The 21,850-nt window shown below is 44.9% G+C and overlaps 1 protein-coding gene and 1 long non-coding RNA gene across 2 annotated transcripts; one reads left to right on the top strand and one right to left on the bottom strand.

Moving 5' to 3' along the window:
- Positions 1 to 72: 72 nt before the first annotated feature.
- On the bottom strand, positions 73 to 9,025 carry LOC143990055 (uncharacterized). Its single transcript, XR_013277128.1, has 3 exons — positions 8,917 to 9,025; positions 3,799 to 3,861; positions 73 to 252 (listed from the first exon to the last, which is right to left on the bottom strand). It is a non-coding gene; the product is annotated as an uncharacterized LOC143990055 (long non-coding RNA).
- Positions 9,026 to 11,593: 2,568 nt separating this feature from the next.
- Positions 11,594 to 18,711, top strand: MRPL57 (mitochondrial ribosomal protein L57). The gene is made up of 2 exons (XM_077485731.1): positions 11,594 to 11,742; positions 18,330 to 18,711. The coding sequence occupies exon 2, from the start codon at positions 18,343 to 18,345 to the stop codon at positions 18,655 to 18,657; it is 315 nt and encodes a 104-aa protein (XP_077341857.1). The 5' UTR covers positions 11,594 to 11,742; positions 18,330 to 18,342; the 3' UTR covers positions 18,658 to 18,711.
- The last annotated feature ends 3,139 nt before the right edge of the window (positions 18,712 to 21,850 follow it).

Raw genomic sequence — 21,850 nt, 5'->3', positions numbered from 1 at the left:
CACATGTTTACTAGCTACAAAGAAGAAACGCCAATGCAGATTTAGCTGCCCTCAGTTCTATAATACACCAGAATAATACCAGAGCTCAGAGTTTGTCCCTGCTGATACCTCTACTTCTGGAGCTGCTTCTGCTGCTGGAAGATGAAGAGCCTGAAGAGGACGATGATGAACCTGAGGACGACGATGAGGAGGAAGAGGAAGACACAGAGGATGATCTGCTCCGACTGCGTTTTCTTTTCCTCTTTTCCCCTCCTTGAAGAAAAGAGATATATGTTTATTTATTTTTTTACAACTGCAATAAACATTACATGCGACAATCATCAACCAAATTATTATAGAATTCCATTTGATTTCCCAGCTTTGCCACCACATGGCTGTCTCTTCTGTGTGCCACATCCTCCAGTATGAAGGACAAGAAAAATTAAAGAAAAAATAATACTACAAAGTCTTCTATCCAGGAACTCAGGTGCTACGATTTTATTACTGGAAATTTAGACAGATTCATAAAGCCAGTGGCTGATTCTGCCCACCCAACAGGAACTACCCAAGGTATCAGTTTCAGGTGGAGTGACCCTGTATATAAAAAAAAAAAATAAATAAAATAAAAATAAATGCCCAAGCTTACAAAAAATTTGATTCAACTAGTGCCTGGGTTAGCAATAAGATGGTGTCTCCGTGAGTCTCTGCAGAAAAGGCTACATGTGCATTACCTTGTTGAGGCTGCTCACTAAACCAAAGTGGGGGGGGGGGGGGGATTTGGAATCAAAGTTTTTGGTAAAGTGATTGTAAAGTCTCTTTAAAAAACAAACAAAAAAAAACCCACAACAAACATGTTACACTCCTCCTCTTCTCGGGTGCCTTTTTGCACCCCCTGGCCTCTCCTTCCCATTGAGTGCCCCACAGCAAGCAGCTTGCTATGGGGCAGCTGAGCCAAGTGGCTGCTCCATGTGTCCATTCAGAAAAAGAGCTGCAGGTCGACCCCGCCCCCTCTCTCCCCCTCATTGGCTAACTGAATTTGATTGACAGACATGGGAGCCAATGGCGGCGCTGAGGTGTCTCAGCCAATCAGGAGTGAGAGAATTGGATGGCCAAGGGATTCGTGGACATCGCTGGATAGAGAGGGGGCTCAGGTAATATGGTGGCTGCTACACACAGAAGGCTTTTTATCTTAATGCATTAAAGGGGTTGTAAACCCTCATGGTTTTTCACCTTAATGCATTAAGGTGAAAAACCTTCTGTGGTGGTGGTGCTGCAGACTACCCCCCCATTTTTACTTACCTGACCCTTCTCTGGCTTGGTGGGTACTTCCTTTTCTATTTTACCAGTTCTGGGAGTTGATGTGGGTGGGTCCAAGGGTTACTGTGGGTGTTTCTGGGCCTTCATGTGGGTGGGGAAAAATGTAAACCTGTCATGCCTCCTCCTATGTCATTCCTTGGTGCAAAGACTAATTGCTTACTTCAAGACTACAGAGGAAGGGATTTCCACCATATGTAAATTAATAACTTCACAGAGAGTAGGGCTCGGGGGGGGGGGCAGGATCTGAGGGGTGGAGCTCTCCCTGTTCAATATGCCAGCCAGTGTCAACTGGGCAGGACTCAATGCCAATTGTGATTTATTCCATCCTGCCCGGCAACAACACAGCTAGCTTTATCAGCAGGCTATGTATGTGTGTATGAAGGGGTTTCCCCTTCATCTGTGAGGCAGGACTTGGGAGGTTTGGACTCTTCCTGTAGATGTTACTGGGCAGGATTGAATGCCAATTAGGATGTATTCCATCCCACCCACCATCAGATATGTGAAGAAAGTTACATCATCTGATTTTATTGAGACTGCGACATTATGGCGGACACTGGGATGTGTGTGTTTATACACACACACACACACACACACACGTTTTTCCTCTCGTGCCCACGTTCGCTTGTGGCTGGCGGTCATCCCGACAGCCGGTTACAAGCACTGGCACCTGCCATGCAGCGGGCACGCGCTTGCTATCCTGCTTAAAGGGACCAACGTATAGCTACGACGGTTCATGGGATCATGCCGACTTGCCGCAGTATAATGACGCCAGCTGGTCGGCAAGTGGTTAAAGCGCAAACAAAAACCGCAGAGGTGATCAAATATCACCAAAATAAATCTCTATTTGTGGGAAAAAAACGACATCAGTTTTGTTTGGGTACAGCGTTGCGCGACATCGCAATTGTCAGTTAAAGCAACGCAGTGCCGTATCGCAAAAAATGGCCTGGTCATTAAGGGGGAAAATCTTCCTGGAGAAAGTGTTTAAAGCCTTGTTTTTTTGTGAAAAATAACAAACACGTTATACTTACCTCCTCTGTTGCAGTGGTTTTTGCACAGAGCAGCCTGAATGCTCTTCTCTGGTCCCTCTTTGGCACTCCTGGCCTCTCCCTCCTGTTGAGTGTCCCCACAGCAAGCAACTTGTTATGGGGGCACCCAAGCCGAGCCGCAGCTCCCTGTGTCCATTCAGACACAAAGCCATTGCCCAGCCCATCCCCTCTATCCTCATTGACTTAATGGCGCTTCGCAGCTGTCTCGGCCAATGAGGAGGGCGAGTCCAGGACAGCAGACTCTTGTGCAACAACGCTGGATTGAGATGAGCTCAGCTGAGTACTGGGGGGCTGCTGCACACAGAAGGCTTTTTATTTTAATGCCTTTACAAACACCATTGCATGTCTCTTTTGTAATAAAATGGCCCTACCTGCCTTCTCCTCTGGCACTGTAAACTGAGCTGGGCATGCACAGCTCAGCTTACAGTGCTGGGATGAAGGCCTCATGCGCAGGAATGACATTATCCCCTGCAGGCCAATGAAGAGGCCCGCAGACCAGCACTTAGAAGGTGCCGGCGCAGGATTGTTGAGCAGGTAAGTATGGAGACTTTAGTTCTGTTCTAAAACACTTTTGCTCTGTAATATACATGAAAATAAAGCAACAATAACCTATCTTTGGTTTTCTGTCCTCTAAGCTCTCCACCTCCAGAAAAAGCTTTCGCCATACAATGCAATATGAAAGACGGCATCCCTTTAAATATACATGCCAAAAAATTGCAGCCCCTCTCCACCTTCTGCATATTTTCCAATGTAGATGTCCATTATTCTTGAACACTTCGACAATTTGAAAGCAAAACTGCTATGCGTTGCAAAATTAAGCCACAATGTTGAAGGGGAAACTACAGGCAGTATTAAAAAAAAAAAAGACAGCAAGGAATTCACACATAGTGTCAGCTTTCTTCTAGAGCACCACGGGCATGGAGACCCAATTTAGACTTTAGGTAGGAGGTTGGCAATTTGGCCACTTAACACTGGCAGTGGGTGATTAAAATGATCAGCTAATTTTATTTAAATTAAAACCTTTATCCCAAAAGGAAAAAAAAAAAAAGGTTTGCTGTAAGTGATTATAAAGTGTGAGCTGTAGTTTGGCTTTAATGTGTTAGTGCATCTATATCTGCTAATACATATAACACTCCCCTTCCCCCAGAATGACAATACTGCTGTCTGTTGTGCCTCCTCTTCTCATTCCTCCAGAGTTGTGTCTCATTAACACAGGAGGAGTGTTACTGGCCAGAACACTGTGTGAAAACAGAGGGGAAAAGCCAAAGAAAAGAAAACCGATGCAGCCACCACATCTAATGATTAGTAAGTCACAATATATGACATTTTTGGTTTTGAGTTTATTACCACTTTAATAGCCAAATCAAAATCTGTTGAGATGCCTTTTTCTGTCCCTCTACTCGTGTCTTTGTGCACAGACTTCTGTAATCCGAACACCTAAACAATTAATAATTACCTCGGTCTTCACAAGAGGACGAGGACCTCCTCCTGGACCTATCCCCTTGGATGTCTGTCATGCCTATAAAAATACAACACAAAAATCATTAAAAAAAGAATATGGATGGAGCAGGTTGAAGCATTTAATTTATATTTAATACAATTTTTCTTTCTCTCTTTCCCCCCCCCCCCCCCTTTTTCTTTTTTTAAAGTATGAGATTTGTTACATTTACTTTGGAGGTAACCATGACTCTTCAGCATTGTACATACTATATGATAAAAGCTCATTCTGGTTCCATGCTGTTAAAGTCTTAAGCCTCGTACACACGGTGCGATTGTTGGTCAAACGAGCGTTTTATTTTTGTCAAAAGGGCGTGTGCCAGGATCTTGTCTTTCATACTAACCACACAATATTGTCGGCCAACAAACACGAATGTAGTGATGTCCTACGAGCTTGAGCGCCACCCTTTGGGTCCCTTTTGCTAATTTCGTGCTTGGCGAGTATTGATTCCGAGCATGCGTGTTTGTACTTTTGACTTGTGCAACGTATTTGTGTACTGACCATACGAACATCTGACCTCAAACCGTTGTCCACCGAAAATTTACCACCCTGCCATCCAAAATTTGTTGGCTGAAAGTTGGACAACTGTAAAAATGGGCGTACTAACGGTAAGATTTTAGGACAACAGTCTGTCGACAGACAATCCCCTACCAACAATCGTACCGTGTGTGGCTTTAGGCCTCATGCACACTGCTGCTGTTAAACTGATGTTTTTTTGTGAGTTATGTTATAATGTTATCTGATGTGTCCATGAACACAAGGACATTTTAACGTGGTAGTAAACTCCTATACATGACTTGTACCTATAGGTAAGCCTTATTATAGGCTTACCTATAGGTACTGTAAAAATCTCCTAAACGTGCAGCATTTAGGAGATATTTACTGTATATGCCGCCGCTGACATCACTGGCGCATGCGCTCTGAAGGAACAGTCACCCAGGCCGTTCCTTCCGATTCCTGTGCCGTAAACGGCGGCTCACGTGTGCGAGTGACTTAATCGCAGCTCTGGCTAGTCACACAGCCGGAGTCTGTGAACCCGGAATGAAAACAGATAAAGATGGTTTTTTTAAATGGAAGAGAGCGAGAAGTGGGACTTTATATGAAGCACACAGCAGCAAATAAAGTATAATGACTGAGAAGTTATATTTATTTATATTATATGATCTCTTTTATAACATTTTGTGGGCATAAATCCTCTATAACAAACTATCACATTTAACATAAACTGCATAATAATTCACAGTCCAATAAAAATTAATATATAGTACAAACACAAATGGCAGCTGATATAGAGATAGAGATATATATATATATATATATATATATATATATATACACACATACATACACACACACACATATATATATATATATATATATATATATATATACATACACACACACACACCCATGATGCAATACCTAAATGACCTGTTGACCTTCCCAACTTGCGCTCAAGAGAAAAAGAGGACAAATGGGGTATGATAACTGGAATACCGTAATAAAATATTATAAGTATGGATTCAATCATATAGAATCTTATGATCTATGTCAGGGATATGCAATTAGCGGACCTCTAGCTGTTGCAGAACTACAAATCCCATGAGGCATAGCAAGACTCTGACAGCCATAAGCATGACACCCAGAGGCAGAGCAATGATGGGACTTGTAGTTTTGCAACAGCTGGAGGTCCACTAATTGCATATCCCTGATCTATGTAAAAGTTGATGGCTCGATGTGTTTCACAGCCTTATAGCCACTCGTCAGGAGCAGAAACCATGGGATAGGTCTAGGAATAGAAAGCATATGTCTGGATAATCGCAAAAAGATAAATAAAAAAATTTAAGAAATATGACAAAATGCGAAAAAACTATTTTGTAAAAAATAAAAATTGTGTTGACGAATAAAAATAAATACACATATATATACGGTATATAAAAAATAAATCCTACAAGGTTATAAAAATAGAATAGTATATTCTGGGGTTGATAACTCCCTCATTACATTTACGCACTGATGGTGCAGTATTGAAGATCGCAAACCCACTGCAGAGCATCACCTCTGGATGCGGTGGTGGCGCTTGAGGCCGATGACAACCAGCACAGACAAAATCCAAGGCAGGTAAGTTTGAAATAATGTGCTTTACCTTGCAGGTTTAAAAAACAAATAAAAAATAGTCTTACTTCTGCTTTATGCAGTTTAGAAGATGTTTTCTTAACGCCCTAAAAAAATCAAGTTCAGGAGAGGTAATTTTGGCCACAAAAAATTCTGAACGCTGTTAAACACTCCTAAATCGCTGGGTGCATTTAGCATTTCAATTGCTAGAATAAATACAAATTCTGGCCAATGAAATAAACGCCCAAACCCTGCTAAACTTGCCTAAACTGGCTTGAAAAAAAATGCAGCTTGAGTTTAGAACGCTGATTTTATCCTGTCAGGGGAAACAGAGTTTAGAAGAAAGCCGTGTGTATGAGGCCTTACTCCAGGAACTCCTTCACGCCAGCCTCATACATAGATCACTAATCCTAGTCTCAAAATACCAACCAAATCGTTCTCTTCATTCCTCTTATAGACCCCAAATCTCTCCATAAACGGGGACTTGTCACATGCCTATTGCTGTCACAAGGATGTTTAGAGCAATAAAAAAAAAAAAAAAAAAAATGAAAGCAGCAGTGTAAAAAGAAATGCATAATAAAATAAATAAAAATAAAATGTAAAGTGCCCCTGTCCTCCTGTGCACAAGGGCAAACGCACGCTTTGGTTCCGCATGCATGGAAACAGCGATCTTCACACACGTGAAGCATCACTGCGAAGGTCAGATCATGGGAAGTATTCTAGCACCAGACCTCCTCTGTAAAGCCTCGTACACACGGTACGATTGTTGGCAGGGGATTGTCTGTTGACAGACTGTTTGCCTAAAATCTTACCGTTAGTACGCTCCTTTTGACAACTATTGTCCAACTTTTGGCCAACAAATGTTGGATGGCAGGCTAGTAAATTTTCAGCGGACAGCGGTTTGTTGTCAGATTTTCATATGGTCAGTACACAAATCCATCACACAAAAGTAAAAAGTACAAACATGCATGCTCGGAATCAATGCTCACCAAACATAAAGTTAGCAGAAGGGGCCCAAAGGGTGGCGCTCAAGAGCTGAAATTCCTCGTAGTACGTCACTACGTTCATGTTTGTTGCACGGCAATTGTGTGCCGTTAGTATGCAAGACAAAATGCTGGCACACGCCCTTTTGACAAAAATCAGAGGCTCGGTTGGCCAACAATCATACCGTGTGTACGAGGCTTTAGGCTGAGTTCACACATGCTGTGGCCACGGTTCATAGCATGGGTTCCGGTGCGTCCCTGTTCACCGGTTCAGGTGCGAATCGGGTCCATATTTGTGACTGAATACACACCTGAATCGGAAACCAAAGACGCACAGGACCCTTTTTACAAACTAGGTCGCCTGGAGCTGTGTGAACTGGTTCCTTTGAGAATCAATTACACGCTCCTATAATGTGAATTGGATCCAGAGAAATCCACATCCAATTCACATAAGTGTAAACCCAGCCTTAATCTAAAGCGGTAACCTGTAAAGGTTTTTAAAGCTTCACCTATGGATAGTAAAATGTACGTCACTTGTCGCCGTTGCAATTTTAATGCATGACATGTTAGGTATCTATTTACTCAGCGTTACGTCATGTTTAATAATTTACCAAACAGTGTTATGTATTGTGTTTTTTTTGCATTAAAATAATAAAAATATAATTAAAATTGCATTTGAAAAAAACGCTGAGAAAATACAGTGCGACAAAAAAATTGCAAAACCTACCATTTTCTTCTTTAGGGCAGGAATATGCAATTAGCGGACCTCCAACTGTTGCAAAACTACAAGTCCCATCATACCTCTGCCTCTGGGTGTCATGCTTGTGGCTGTCAGAGTCTTGCTATGCCTCATGGGTAAGGATGGGCTCCGGCATGTTCGTACACTCCCCGTGCAGAGCCCGCCAGGAAATCGGCGCTGCGCTAATCACAGGCAGTGTGACATTTCTCGATGTGCGGCTGCAGAGATGGGGAAATGTCTCACTGCCTGTGATTAGCGATGCGCCAACTTCCTGGTGGGCTCTGCATGTGGAGTGTGGGAACACGCCGGAGCTCATCCCTACACATGGGACTTGTAGTTTTGCAACAGCTGGAGATTCGCTAATTGCATATCCCTGCTCTAGGGCCTCTACTTAAAGGGGTTGTAAACCGTTGTGGTTTTTCATGTGAAAGGTGAAAAATCACCTGTAAAGCAGCAGACCCCCAGAGATCCTCTTTTACTTACCTGAACTCGATCTTTCCAGCGACGGGGATGAGCACAGCAGCTCGTTGGTGTTTCGGGTCCTGATTGGATAGATTGATAGCAGCGCAGCCATTGGCTCCCACTGCTATCAAGTCCAATGATTAAGGAGGAGCTCCGGCGTGTTCGCATACTCCACATGCAGAGCCCGCCAGGAAGTTGGCACTACACTGCGCTAATCACAGGCAGTGAGACATTTCCCGATCTCTGCAGCCGCACCTCGGGACAATGTCTCACTGCCTGCGATTAGCGCAGCGATGCGCCGACTTCCTGGTGGACTCTGCACATGGGCTGTGCGAACACGCCCGGGCCCATCCTTACCAATGATGTGGGGGGGCGGGGCCCGGGTCCTGTGTCTGTGTCAATAGACGCAGCAGGACATGGGAGAGCGCCCACACGAGTGCCCCGAGGGCAAATAAAATACTGGATTGTTATATGTAAACAAAAAGTGCCAGGAATTAAAGTGTCCCCCTTTTCTAGGCTCCACGATTTCCTCTTTATTAGAGTGACAACAATTCCAATCCATACAGACGAGAACTCCAGTAAGCCGCCAGCTGTGGTGTCACCCTCAGAGTACATAACACAGGGTCCCCCCTACACAGTGATCAGAATTAAACCCTAAATATTCACATTCCTACATCAGCCCAGCCATGATGGGTCCTCTTTATTCACCCCCCCCCCCCCATGCTGGGTGTTGTAGTCCCACCGATATAACCTACCCCTCCCCCTCTCATTACTGACCTATGATCTCTCAGTTCTGGACCATAACACACCAACACTGCCCCAACATCACCGCTCAGCCCCGCTTCTCTTCGCCGGTGTAGTGTCACAGTTTGATGCCTATCACAGGATGGTGCGGAAGTGACGTTGTTGCGTACTGCGCATGCGCGATGCGCTCCAAACGCTCGCGCCGTGCGTTCCAACATAGTTTCGGCAATACAGTTCAGCGAAACCATCACATAATGTTACGGAAGTGATGTTACACACAACACAAACACGGGCCACGTTGTTGCGTACTGCGCATGCGCGATGCGTTCCAAACACTTGCGCCGTGCGTTCCAACATAGTTTCGGCAATACAGTTCAGCGAAACCATCACATAATGTTACGGAAGTGAAGTTACACACAACACAAACACTGGGCCGTTCGTTACAACACTAATACTTCCCTTGTTACCTAGTAGGTTTTGCATTGCTGGGACTTGTAGTGCCTATCCTGAGCTACATGCTTCAATGTTCAGTGTCCTCATCCCTATCCCCATGCTTCAATGTTCAGTGTCCTCATCCCTATCCGCGAGCTTCAATGTTCAGTGTCCTCATCCTTATCCCTGTGCTTCAATGTTCAGTGTCCTCATCCTTATCCCCCTGCTTCAATGTTCAGTGTCCTCATCCCTATCCGCGAGCTTCAATGTTCAGTGTCCTCATCCTTATCCCCCTGCTTCAATGTTCAGGGTCCTCATCCTTATCCCCGAGCTTCAATGTTCAGTGTCCTCATCCTTATCCCTGTGCTTCAATGTTCAGTGTTCTCATCCCTATCCGCAAGCTTTAAATGTTCAGTGTCCTCATCCTTATCCCTGTGCTTCAATGTTCAGTGTCCTCATCCTTATCCCTGAGCTTCAATGTTCAGTGTCCATCCTTATCCCCGTGCTTCAATGTTCAGTGTCCTCATCCCTATCCGCGAGCTTCAATGTTCAGTGTCCTCATCCTTATCCCTGTGCTTCAATGTTCAGTGTCCTCATCCCTATCCCCATGCTTCAATGTTCAGTGTCCTCATCCCTATCCGCGAGCTTCAATGTTCAGTGTCCTCATCCTTATCCCTGTGCTTCAATGTTCAGTGTCCTCATCCCTATCCCCCTGCTTCAATGTTCAGTGTCCTCATCCCTATCCGCGAGCTTCAATGTTCAGTGTCCTCATCCTTATCCCCCTGCTTCAATGTTCAGGGTCCTCATCCTTATCCCCGAGCTTCAATGTTCAGTGTCCTCATCCCTATCCCCCTGCTTCAATGTTCAGTGTCCTCATCCCTATCCGCGAGCTTCAATGTTCAGTGTCCTCATCCTTATCCCCGAGCTTCAATGTTCATTGTCCTCATCCCTATCCCCCTGCTTCAATGTTCAGTGTCCTCATCCCTATCCACGAGCTTCAATGTTCAGTGTCCTCATCCTTATCCCCCTGCTTCGATGAGGACACTGAACATCGAAGCATGGGGATAAGGATGAGGACACTGAACATTGAAGCTTGCGGATAGGGATGAGGACACTGAACATTGAAGCACAGGGATAAGGATGGACACTGAACATTGAAGCTCGGGGATAGGGATGAGGACACTGAACATTGAAGCAGGGGGATAGGGATGAGGACACTGAACATTGAAGCTCGGGGATAAGGATGAGGACACTGAACATTGAAGCTCGGGGATAGGGATGAGGACACTGAACATTGAAGCATGGGGATAGGGATGAGGACACTGAACATTGAAGCACAGGGATAAGGATGAGGACACTGAACATTGAAGCTCGCGGATAGGGATGAGGACACTGAACATTGAAGCATGGGGATAGGGATGAGGACACTGAACATTGAAGCACAGGGATAAGGATGAGGACACTGAACATTGAAGCTCGCGGATAGGGATGAGGACACTGAACATTGAAGCACGGGGATAAGGATGGACACTGAACATTGAAGCTCGGGGATAAGGATGAGGACACTGAACATTGAAGCACGGGGATAAGGATGGACACTGAACATTGAAGCATGGGGATAGGGATGAGGACACTGAACATTGAAGCATGTAGCTCAGGATAGGCACTACAAGTCCCAGCAATGCAAAACCTACTAGGTAACAAGGGAAGTATTAGTGTTGTAACGAACGGCCCAGTGTTTGTGTTGTGTGTAACTTCACTTCCGTAACATTATGTGATGGTTTCGCTGAACTGTATTGCCGAAACTATGTTGGAACGCACGGCGCAAGTGTTTGGAACGCATCGCGCATGCGCAGTACGCAACAACGTGGCCCGTGTTTGTGTTGTGTGTAACATCACTTCCGTAACATTATGTGATGGTTTCGCTGAACTGTATTGCCGAAACTATGTTGGAACGCACGGCGCGAGCGTTTGGAGCGCATCGCGCATGCGCAGTACGCAACAACGTCACTTCCGCACCATCCTGTGATAGGCATCAAACTGTGACACTACACCGCCATGACACCGCTCTCTTTACATCACTTCCGCCATTTACCTGGCACACGCACGCCGCCATTGTAACTCCTGGCAGAGCGCTAATAGAAGTGCGATACGACCGGGTGTGAGAAGGAAAAATAAGTGTAGCTACGAATACATTTATTCATTCCGGCTGTAAACTTTCACTCGTAAGAAAGTTTTGGTATAAAAAAACCCGTTTAGCTTTAGGTTTAGCCCCAAAGAAATATGGCGGCTGAGGCATTTCCGGTGCGGGGGGGCATCAGGGTTCGCACGCTGAAGGGCAATAGAGCGCGGCTGGCCCGGTAACCTGCCGGGGAGAGGTAGCTGGAAGATTCAGGAGGTACTTTTCGTGTGAGCCGGAGGTCAGAGGTGAGTGGTGTCTGTGCCCTGAGGAATAAATAAGAAGGGAGGCCACTGATCACAACCTTCACACAATGCTACTTGCCTGGCTGGTATGTAGATCCCCAGTCTTCACAGTGTTCTCAGTCACTGATCCAGATAGAAATAAAAAAAGATTGGTGATGTGGAGTAGTGCAGCTGATGGATCAGCATGGCAGCCAGGAGTATTGATTACAATTTGTGTGTGTGTAGAGGATGAGACCTTTCCAGAGGTGGGCACAGCATGTTCCTTCTCCATCACTTAGGTTGCTGGTTGTCTGTCACTGAGGGGTGATGCCTCAACTGTGTCAATACAGGTAGTCCTGTTTGCCTGGAACTTCCAGAACTCTGGGTGTGCTGCTGCCATGAAGTTAGGAGTAAAGTCCGGCGCTGACAGCAGGGGCATTGTGACAGCAAAAAATGATGCTGTCAGCAGGACTATTGCAATTCTTAAAGCATGGCGCTGTCAGGGGAGGGGCATTGTGACATGTAAAGTATGGTTTTAATCAGGGGTGTCAGACTCAATTTCGTCTCTGCTGCATCAACAGTATGGTTGCCCCTTAAAGGGCTAGTTGTATCTGGGGTGTGCTACGTACACAGTGCAGGGTTCTAATCATGGTTTTAATCAGGGGTGTCAGACTCAATTTCGTCTCTGCTGCATCAACAGTATGGTTGCCCCTTAAAGGGCTAGTTGTATCTGGGGTGTGCTACGTACACAGTGCAGGGTTCAGGAGTGAGTTATGTACAGAGTGTAGGGCTTGAGGATGCGCTACATACAGGTTGCAGGGTTCAGGAGTGCATTACTTGCAGAGTTCAGGAGTGGGCTATGTACAGAGTGCAGGTTTTAGGAGTGTGCTATGTACAGGTTGCAGGGTTCAGAAATGTGCTACATATAGAGTGCATTGTTCAGGCTTACGATGCGTGCACAGATCAGGAGTGTGTTTCATGCAACGTTCATAAGTGAGCTATGTACAGAGTGCAGGGTTTAGGAGTGTGCTACATATGTGCTGCAGGGTTCAGGAGTGCATTAGCTCACTTTGAACTCTGCACCTAACCTGCGTCTGAACCCTGCAACCTGTACGTAGCACACTCCTAAACCCTGCACTCTGTACATAGCTCACTCCTGAACTCTGCACCTATGTGCAGGGTTTAGGAGTGTGCTACGTACAAGTTGCAGGGTTCAGGAGTGCATTACATATAGAGTGCAGTGTTCAGTCTTACACAGCCTGCAGTGTTTAGGAGTGAGCTTTATACAGAGTGCAAGGTTCAGGAGTGAGTTATATATATATAGAGTACATTGTTCAGGAGTGAGCTGTGTACAGAGTGCCGGGTTTGGGGGTGTGCTACGTACAGGCTACAGGGTTTAGGGGTGCGCTATGCACAGTATGCAACCCCACATAAAGCTTCATCGCATCTCTCTCCTACCTGACCAGGCTCTAGTACCTACACGTGTTGGCAGTTCTGCAGGGAGAATGTTCTCTCTCTTACATTTTGGAGATCTGCCCCACCATAAGTACATGCAGGGATCTGTTAGATCCGGGAGCGGCTGAAAGCAAAGTTGTCCCTTGTAAACACAGAAGGCTTCTGTGTTTCAAAGTGACAGCGGGGAGCGGAGGGTGAAAGACGGAGGTGGTGGAATGGAGTTTTGCCATGTTCTGGGTGTGAGGGCCACATGAGAAGACCTGGCGGGCTGGATTTGACCTGTGGGCCTTGTGTTTGACATATGTGGTGTAAGTGAATACTGCATGTGTAAATGGGGTGTCCAGCCAACATTTTTCTAGAACAATGTCCACCATCTGGAGTATGCGGATCAGAAAAGCATCTCCTCATACAGACCACATCTATGTGTAAATACTGAGAACCACCAACCCATATACCAGATACACAACACCTTCTTACAGAATCCCTTCTCTTCAGGCACGGTGTCAGGCTGGGAAGCAAATACACTAGGCAAAAGTGATCCACATAGGCCTTATTTACACTGCTGCTGTTAAAGTGGTTGTAAACCCTTACAACACACTTTGACCTACAGGTAAGCATAGATTAAGGCTTACCTATAGGTCCAAGAAATATCTCCTAAACCTACACGGTTTAGGAGATATTTGCCGAAAGACAGGCGCCGCTGTCTACGTCGCACTGAACGCGGCACCGTCAACGGCGAATATGCCGCGTGTGGCGGCTCCCGTGCGAATGCGTGGGAGTAACGTCATCGGCAGGAGCAGCGAGACCCACCGAGAAGATGGATGCGTCGGACTACAGGGGACAGCGGTGACATCGCTGGCTCCTGTGTCAGGTAAGTGACACATATTGGACTACTATGCGATGCATAGTAGTCCATTATGCTTTACCTTTGCAGGGAATCAAAGAGGAAGTAAACTCATCAGGGTTTACTTCCTCTTTAAGGCTGGGTTCACACTGCTGCGATGCGGGAACGCTGCGAATCCGCTGCAGGTTCACGCATTGCATGTCTCCTGGCGGAAATTCACACTGCCCTATGCGAACTGCTGGGAGTGTCAGTGAAACGTTAATGACACACCCAGATCAGTTCGCAGATCGCAGTGCGATCTGCAAACTCGGACAGGAATCGGATCGCATGGTGTGAACACCCATGCGATCCGATTCTGCTGTGGACCAAAAAAAAAGGGTCCTGTGCGAGTTTGGGCCGGATGCGATGCAAATTCAGCCATACTATCTGTATGGCTGAACTCGCATCGCACAGAGATCGGATGTGATTTGCAGTGCGGTGCGAATCACATCCGGTCTCATCACAGCAGCAGTGTGAACCCAGCCTAAACGTATGTTTAGGAGCATTTGGGTGTTTTTTCAACTGCTCCTGAATTCTCCTCTGTTATCTTATCAGTACATGTACACAGGGTTGTTTCTAGGCAGTTGAGTTTAGAGGCCTTTTTTGGAAACCAAAAGAATGAGTTCAGACACTGAGTTTTTAGAGGCATTTCAAGCGCTTCTAAACGTGGTAACTCACATTTAGCCACGTCTCGTTTACAGGTGGTTTTCATATTTGGCTATTTTGAAAAAAAAAATAAAAAATATATATATATATATATATATATATATATATATATATATATATATATATATATATATATAAATTTCAAACGCTTCTACATGGCTAAACGTGGCATGTAAATGCGGCAAAACAGGCGTTTTAAACGTTGGTTACCATCTGTCAAGTTAAATCGTTGTAGAGGTTGGAGAGGAGAGGTTGTAAAAACATCCCGTGTATATTAAGCCTTATGCCGCGTACACACAACCGGACTTTTCGACATCAAAGGTCCGACGGAATGATTCTGCCAGACCATTCGATCGTGTGTGGGCTGCAGCGGACTTTTGATTTGCAAAAATCCGTCAGACTTTAGAAATGGAACATGTTTCAAAATTTTCTGCCGGAACTCCGCCGGACCCAGTTCCTACCGAGAAATCCGCTCGTGTGTATGCTAGTCCGGCGGACAAAAACCGACGCGAGGGCAGCTATTGGCTACTGGCTATGAACTTCCTTATTCTAGTCCAGTCGTACGTTATCACGTTCGAATCCGTCGGACTTTGGTGTGATTGTGTGTGGCCAAGTCCATTCATTCAGAAAGTCTGTCAGAACTCTGCCGAAAGTCCGTCGGACCTAGTCCCTCAAAAAGTCCGGTCGTGTGTACGCGGCATAAGAGGGATGATGTCCTGCAGAGGGATCCCTGTAACCACAGGTAGGGTGATGGTTACAGGGCTCACTCTATGTGGCAAGTTGTCGGCCCTCCCTACCTCATTTCTGATGGAGCACAAAGAACACAAACCTCTCCCCTCATAAAGCCCCTCTCTTATTTATAACCCCATCCCCTCCTACTCATCATCTCCTCCTCATCTCTTCCTTCTCCTCATCTCCATAACCCCTTCTTCTCATCTTATTCCCTTCCTCATCACTATAACACTTCCTCCTGTCCATAACCCCTCCTACTCATCTCCTCCACAACCCATCTTCCTCGTCATCTCCTTCCCATCTTCATCTTCATAACCTCTCCTCTTTACATAGTCTGGTTGAAAAAAGTCCATCTAGTTCAACCAATAGAAGGGGGGGGGGATACAATACACATACACACACATACACATACACACACATACACACACATACACACACATACACACACATACACACACATACACACACATACACACACATACACACACATACACACACACACACACACACACAACGTATTTGATCCCCTGCTGGTTTTGTACGTTTGCCCACTGACAAAGAAATGATCAGTCTATAATTTTAATGGTAGGTTTATTTTAACCACTTAAGAACCAGGCCTATTTTTCAGACTTGGTGTTTACAAGTTAAAACCATTTTTTTTTGCTAAGAAATTACTAGCACACACGACTGGACTTTTCGAGGGACTAGGTCCGACTGACTTTTGGCGGAGTTCTGACGGACTTTCCGAATGAACGGACTTGGCCACACACAATCACACCAAAGTCCGACGGATTCGAATGTGATGACGTACGACCGGACTAGAATAAGGAAGTTCATAGCCAGTAGCCAATAGCTGCCCTCACGTCGTTTTTTGTCCGTCGGACTAGCATACACACGAGCGGATTTCTCGGTAGGAACTGGGTCCGGCGGAGTAATTTGAAACATGTTCCATTTCTAAAGTCTGACGGATTTTTGCAAATCAAAAGTCCGCTGCAGCCCACACACGATCGAATGGTCTGCCAGAATCGTTCCGTCGGACCTTTGATGTCGAAAAGTCCGGTCGTGTGTACGCGGCATTAGAAACTCCAAATATTTTTTATATAATTTAACTCCCTAGAGAATAAAATAGCGGTCGTTGCAATGCTTTCTGTCACACCGTATTTGCGCAGCAGTCTTACAAGCGCACTTTAAAAAAATAAATAATTTCAATTAAAAAAATAAGATGCCAGTAAAGTTAGCCCAATTTTTTTTTTATTGTGAAAGATAATGATATCCTGAGTAAATTGATACCCAACATGTCACGCTTCAAAATTGTGCCGCTCGTGGAATGGCGACAAACTTTTACCCTTAAAAATCCCCATAGGTGACGTTTAAAAATGTCTACAGGTTACCAGTTTTATGCTACAGAGGAGGTCTAGGGCTAGAATTATTGCTCTCGCTCTAATGATCGCAGCGATATCTCACATGTGTGGTCTGAACACCATTTTTATATGCAGGCGCTACTCGCGCATGCGTTGGCTTCTGTGCGTGAGCTCGGCAGGACAGAGCACTTTGCTTTTTTTTTTTTTTCTTATTTATTTTACTTTTTATTTTGACACTGTCCTTTTAAAAAAATAAATAAATTTGGATCACTTTTTTTCCTATTGCATGGAATGTAAACATCCCTTGTAATAGAAAAAAAAGCATGAAAGGGCCTCTTAAATATGAGATCTGGGGTAAAAAAGACCTCAGATCTCATATTTACACTAAAATGCAATTAAAAAAAAAAAAATTCAAATTTTTAAGAGCATTGGGCGGAAGTGATGTTTGACATAGCTTCCGCCAGTCAATGCTATGGAGCCGAGTGGGGGCCATCTTCCCCAGCCAGCCAAACAGGGAGAAGGATGGAATCGTCTCTGCCGGAGCGGGGTGGGGGGGGGGGGAACCCTCTCCCACCACTGATAAAAGTGATCTTGCAGTGAATCTGCTGCAGAGACCACTTTTATCTGAAAGCCCGCTGAAGAATGGCACCTATTACTCCCATAACAACGATATTCCTCTTCAAACAGCCAACATATAACGACAGCGGGCGGTTAGTGAGTGGTTAACAGCGAGAGACAAAATAACAACAAAAATATCCAGAAAAACGCATTTAAAAAAAAAAGTTATAAATTGATTTGCATTTTAATCAATGAAAGAAGGGTGCCTTGGCGAGGCTCTGTAGCTTACATATGCATTTGCAAATGCGTGCAGACTAAACCCCTGTTTTTAACGTATACTGTTAGGTTGATTCGGTTGTCTGTGAGCTGGTCGGTAAGTAAGCTTGTTTTTTTTTTCCTTGGACTTATCCTTGGCCTTGTTTTGTACCTTTTCTCAAACCAATCTACTGAGCTGGCCAGAACCACCTCTTGAGGGAATCCTCCTTTCCATAACGCCTCATCATCTCCTTCCCTTCCTCATCTCTATAACGATTCCTCATCTCCATAACCTTTCATCATCTCCTTCCTTACCTCATCTCCATAACCCCTCGTCCACCTCCTCATCTCCGCAACCCTTGCTTTTCATCACCTTCTTGCTCTCCTTATCTCTACAACCCTTCATCACCTCCTCCTCGCCTTTGTATTGTATACTTGTATGCTTTGCACTTATCGAAAATATATTACAAACATTTTTGGTGTATTTAGCAGACTAAAAGCGAGTAAATAAAAAGTCAATTGTTAGCGTTTACATACATACACTTTAATTATTTTGCCACTGACAGCTGTTATGGGGACAGGAAGAGATTGAAATCTCCCCAGCAGGGATGGAGTATTCAGATCTCCTTTCTCACTTTATCACTTATAAAAAGTCAGTTGGAGTCTGTTTTTAATAAGTTATAAACTTTTTTCGTTTTCAGGAATAACTTGACCATGTTCCTGACGAATATCCTCCTGCGGAAAGGCATAGGTGGTCGCCAATGGATTGGCAAGTACAGACGGCCTCGGGAGGTCACATGGTCTATGAAGGGAAATATGATAAGGAGGCTGGAAATAGAAGCGGAGACAGAGTATTGGATCAGCCGACCCTATATGACCAAAGATCAGGAGTTCCGGCATGCCGCAGAGAGGAGGCACAGAAAGTTTGAGGAGGTGAAGGCTCAAAACCGGGCCAACTTCCCTCCTCACAAATACTTGGCTGACCATTTGAATCACTTGAATACTACCAAGAAATGGACTATCCTGTAACAGTTGTTCTTTGTACTTTGCATTCTTGTGGATATTAATAAATGTATTAATGCATCTCATTGTGCCCAACGTATTTTCTTCATACGTTCAAAGCCTACCTTTTGTTCCAAAAGTCTGTAACCAATTGATTCAGGGCATGTTAAAAAATGGGTGTGTCTACAAATGAGGGTGCGGTTTTGTAGGCGTGGTCAGTTGGATGTCTCCATATTTAATTTTGAAAATCTGCTAACTTTACAGTAAGGTTATATTTACAGTTCTACTGTGTTATGTTTTGTGGTAATAGACACTACTGCAACGCACATTGCACGCATTAGTGTTCTGCAGTGGCATTCATTTTCAATTGCACCCCAAATACAAAGACAACGCAGCTCACATGCACTGCAGCACAACAAACATTAATGTCTTGATGCACTGCTTTCAGAAAAATGCTAAATTTTTTTGTCAATTCTGGTGCGTTGGCAGCCTGCTCAGAATGAATGGGCAGCTTTAAAGTGGGGCTAAAGTTAAATGAAAATATTGTGAATAGGCAGGTACTTTATTGCAGAAGAGATATGTAATGCAATGTTTCTTCTGCAATAAAGTACACTACCTGCCTATTCACATTCCTCTGTACAATGTATACTGAGCTGCCTATGTGCAGGTCAGGTTGCATTCCGGCACCCTGTCAGTGTGCCAAGATGACTGCACTCCCGCACATGCAGGGCTGCTGTTAGGCTGTACAGGGCCCCGTGATTTCTATCTGACAGGCACCCCCCAAAAAAAATATATTTTCATAAAAAAAAAAAAAAAATCCTTATTAGCAGGCAGCAGGGGGTATTGAATCCTGGACAGGGAGAGGGATCGGTGAGGTGTGGGCAGTTAAAGGAACATGACCCCTGATGACGTCAGACTTGCTGGTGAAACCAGTTGGTTTATATAGTGCGTGATACGTCATTTCCTCCATTGAACACAACCTGGTGTACCTGCCCCATGTTTATGCGCTTTGTATTGGAATGAAAACCATAACTTTTTTTTATGAATAAATTGGATACAAGTTGCACTATGAGGAGTGCTCTTTTCTTCCCTTGATTTATGATCCCCATCTTCATTTGGCTATACTATCAGCGAGGGTCGCTTGCGTTGGTGAATACATCATTATACACATCGCTGCTTATTTGACATCCGTCATGGGTGTCTGATCGGTCTGGGGAGTAGGACATTTGTCTAAACTGAAGGAAGACGGCACCCTTTTCCCTTCACTAAATTTATATACATCACTATGCACATGATTGATGATCCATTGGTGGTGGTTCATGGACTTTATCATTTCTAATTTCACTATTTTTGATCATTGATACTTGTATATGAGCACGGTATGAAATTTAGTTAATTATTCATTTCCATTTCACATCATTTGACCGTTGGTTACACTACGGATGCTCTTTATTCATTTATATTTATAGCATTTATCTATTTATGTATTAATTGTTTGATCAAAGGTGTGCAGCTTATAGGTTTAACCTTTTTTGCCACATAATAGGAGGTCAAACCTAAACACTTTCAATTTGCTTGCAATCACGAAGGCCCTTGCACTGCATAGTTGAAGGTAAATCTAAAGGAAATTGAATAAGACAAATGTATAATGTATGGCCTGCTTTAGTCCTGGCAATAATACACTTCCTGTCCTTGGGTGTCTATGCTATTCCTTTCATATGTAGGGATTTCCTCTCACTTCCTGTTTGGTTATGGCACTGGAAGTGAAGGGAAATCTCTGCAATGGGACACAGATGGCGGGAAAAAATAAAATAAAATCTTTTGGGTTTTAACCCTCCCTTATTCTATCCATAATGGGGAAAAAAAAGTTGTGCCTATAGTTCTACTTTAAAGCGAAGTTCCACCCAAAAGTTGGACGTTCGCTTATCTGATACTCCTTCCCCCCCCCCCTCTGGTGCAACATTTGGCACCTTTTGGGGGGGGGGGGGGGAGCGGATACCTGTTTTTGTTAGGTTCCCTGTCCCCACTTTCGTCAGACCTTGCCGCGGTGAGGTACGTCAGTAGTTCGGCCCCCTCCTCCTTCCCCTGCTGCCAGGCAAGTAAGAGAGTGCAGCGCGCTTTGCACATGGGCAGCAGGGACCCGCTGGGTTCTCTAACCAGCAATGGCGGCGGCAGCACCAGCGCTGCTTCTTAGCCTAGGCCAACACTTTGTGGGGGGGGGGGCAGAAAAAAAGCAACCACCCACAAGGTTGGGCTCAAGCAGAGGGGCGGTCTCAGCTCACCTCGGTTGTGCTACGTGGGCAGGAGGTGGGCAGGAATGACTCACTTCAGCTCGGCTGGGCTCAGGCGGAGGGGGTGGTCACGGTAATGTAAGTAATGATAACCGGCAAATGTATTAGAAGAAGGTCGATGATCATGTTTAGAGAAGATGCTGATCATGTCTGCAGTCTCTGACCATCCCCTGTATCATGTCTGCAGTCTCTGACCAACTTCTGTAGTATGTCTGCAGTCTCTGACCAACTCCTGAGGTGGAGCTCTGAAAGGAAGAGGTGTAGCCTAAAGAGGAAGGGGTGGCGTTTACAGATAAAGTGGGGGATCTTAAATAGGAAGGGGTGTGGCAAATTCGGATGGGTGGAAGCCTGATTTTAGTCTTGCCTAGGGCAGCACAAAACCAAAATACACCGCTTGGCAGCACCCAACAGCTGATGGAAATATCAGCTGGAGTGCCGACGTTGCTGGATTCCAGGACAGCTAAGTGTCCCAATATTAAAAGTCAGCAGCTACAGTATGTGTAGCTGCAGACTTAATTTTTGGAGGGGGAGGCCGGAACACCGCTTTAAGTTCACCTTGCAAAGGGAAAGAATTATGCATTTCAAACAAGACCTGCAAGTATTTTCTGCACTTGCTGAAAATATTCTTAGCCTAACAAAAGAAAACAAATGCACCCACCACATCTAAGGACAGATAAGCTGCAATACATTGTTTTTGTTTTTATGGGTTTAGGGACCTTTTAAAGCAAGTGGCAGTACCCCATAGCGCTCAGTTATTTCTTGGTCCTAACGGGTTCAAATTAAACCCTTTCTGCGAGAGACGGGGAGACTGCCAATGCTGTCCTCACCTTGGCAAATTCTCCTTTCATGCTGAAACTCTGGCTTGAAGACAGAAAACGGATACAACAGCCAAGCAGCCAGCATTTTCAGAAGGAGCTCAGCACTGACAG

The sequence above is a fragment of the Lithobates pipiens genome, unplaced genomic scaffold (assembly GCF_037356315.1).
Source record: "Lithobates pipiens isolate NorthernLeopardFrog02 unplaced genomic scaffold, aLitPip1_a1.2 Scaffold_18, whole genome shotgun sequence".
Classification (NCBI taxonomy): Eukaryota; Metazoa; Chordata; class Amphibia; order Anura; family Ranidae; genus Lithobates; species Lithobates pipiens.
The sequence above is the reverse complement of the archived record's forward strand: the minus strand, read 5'-3'. Positions and strand labels throughout refer to the sequence as shown.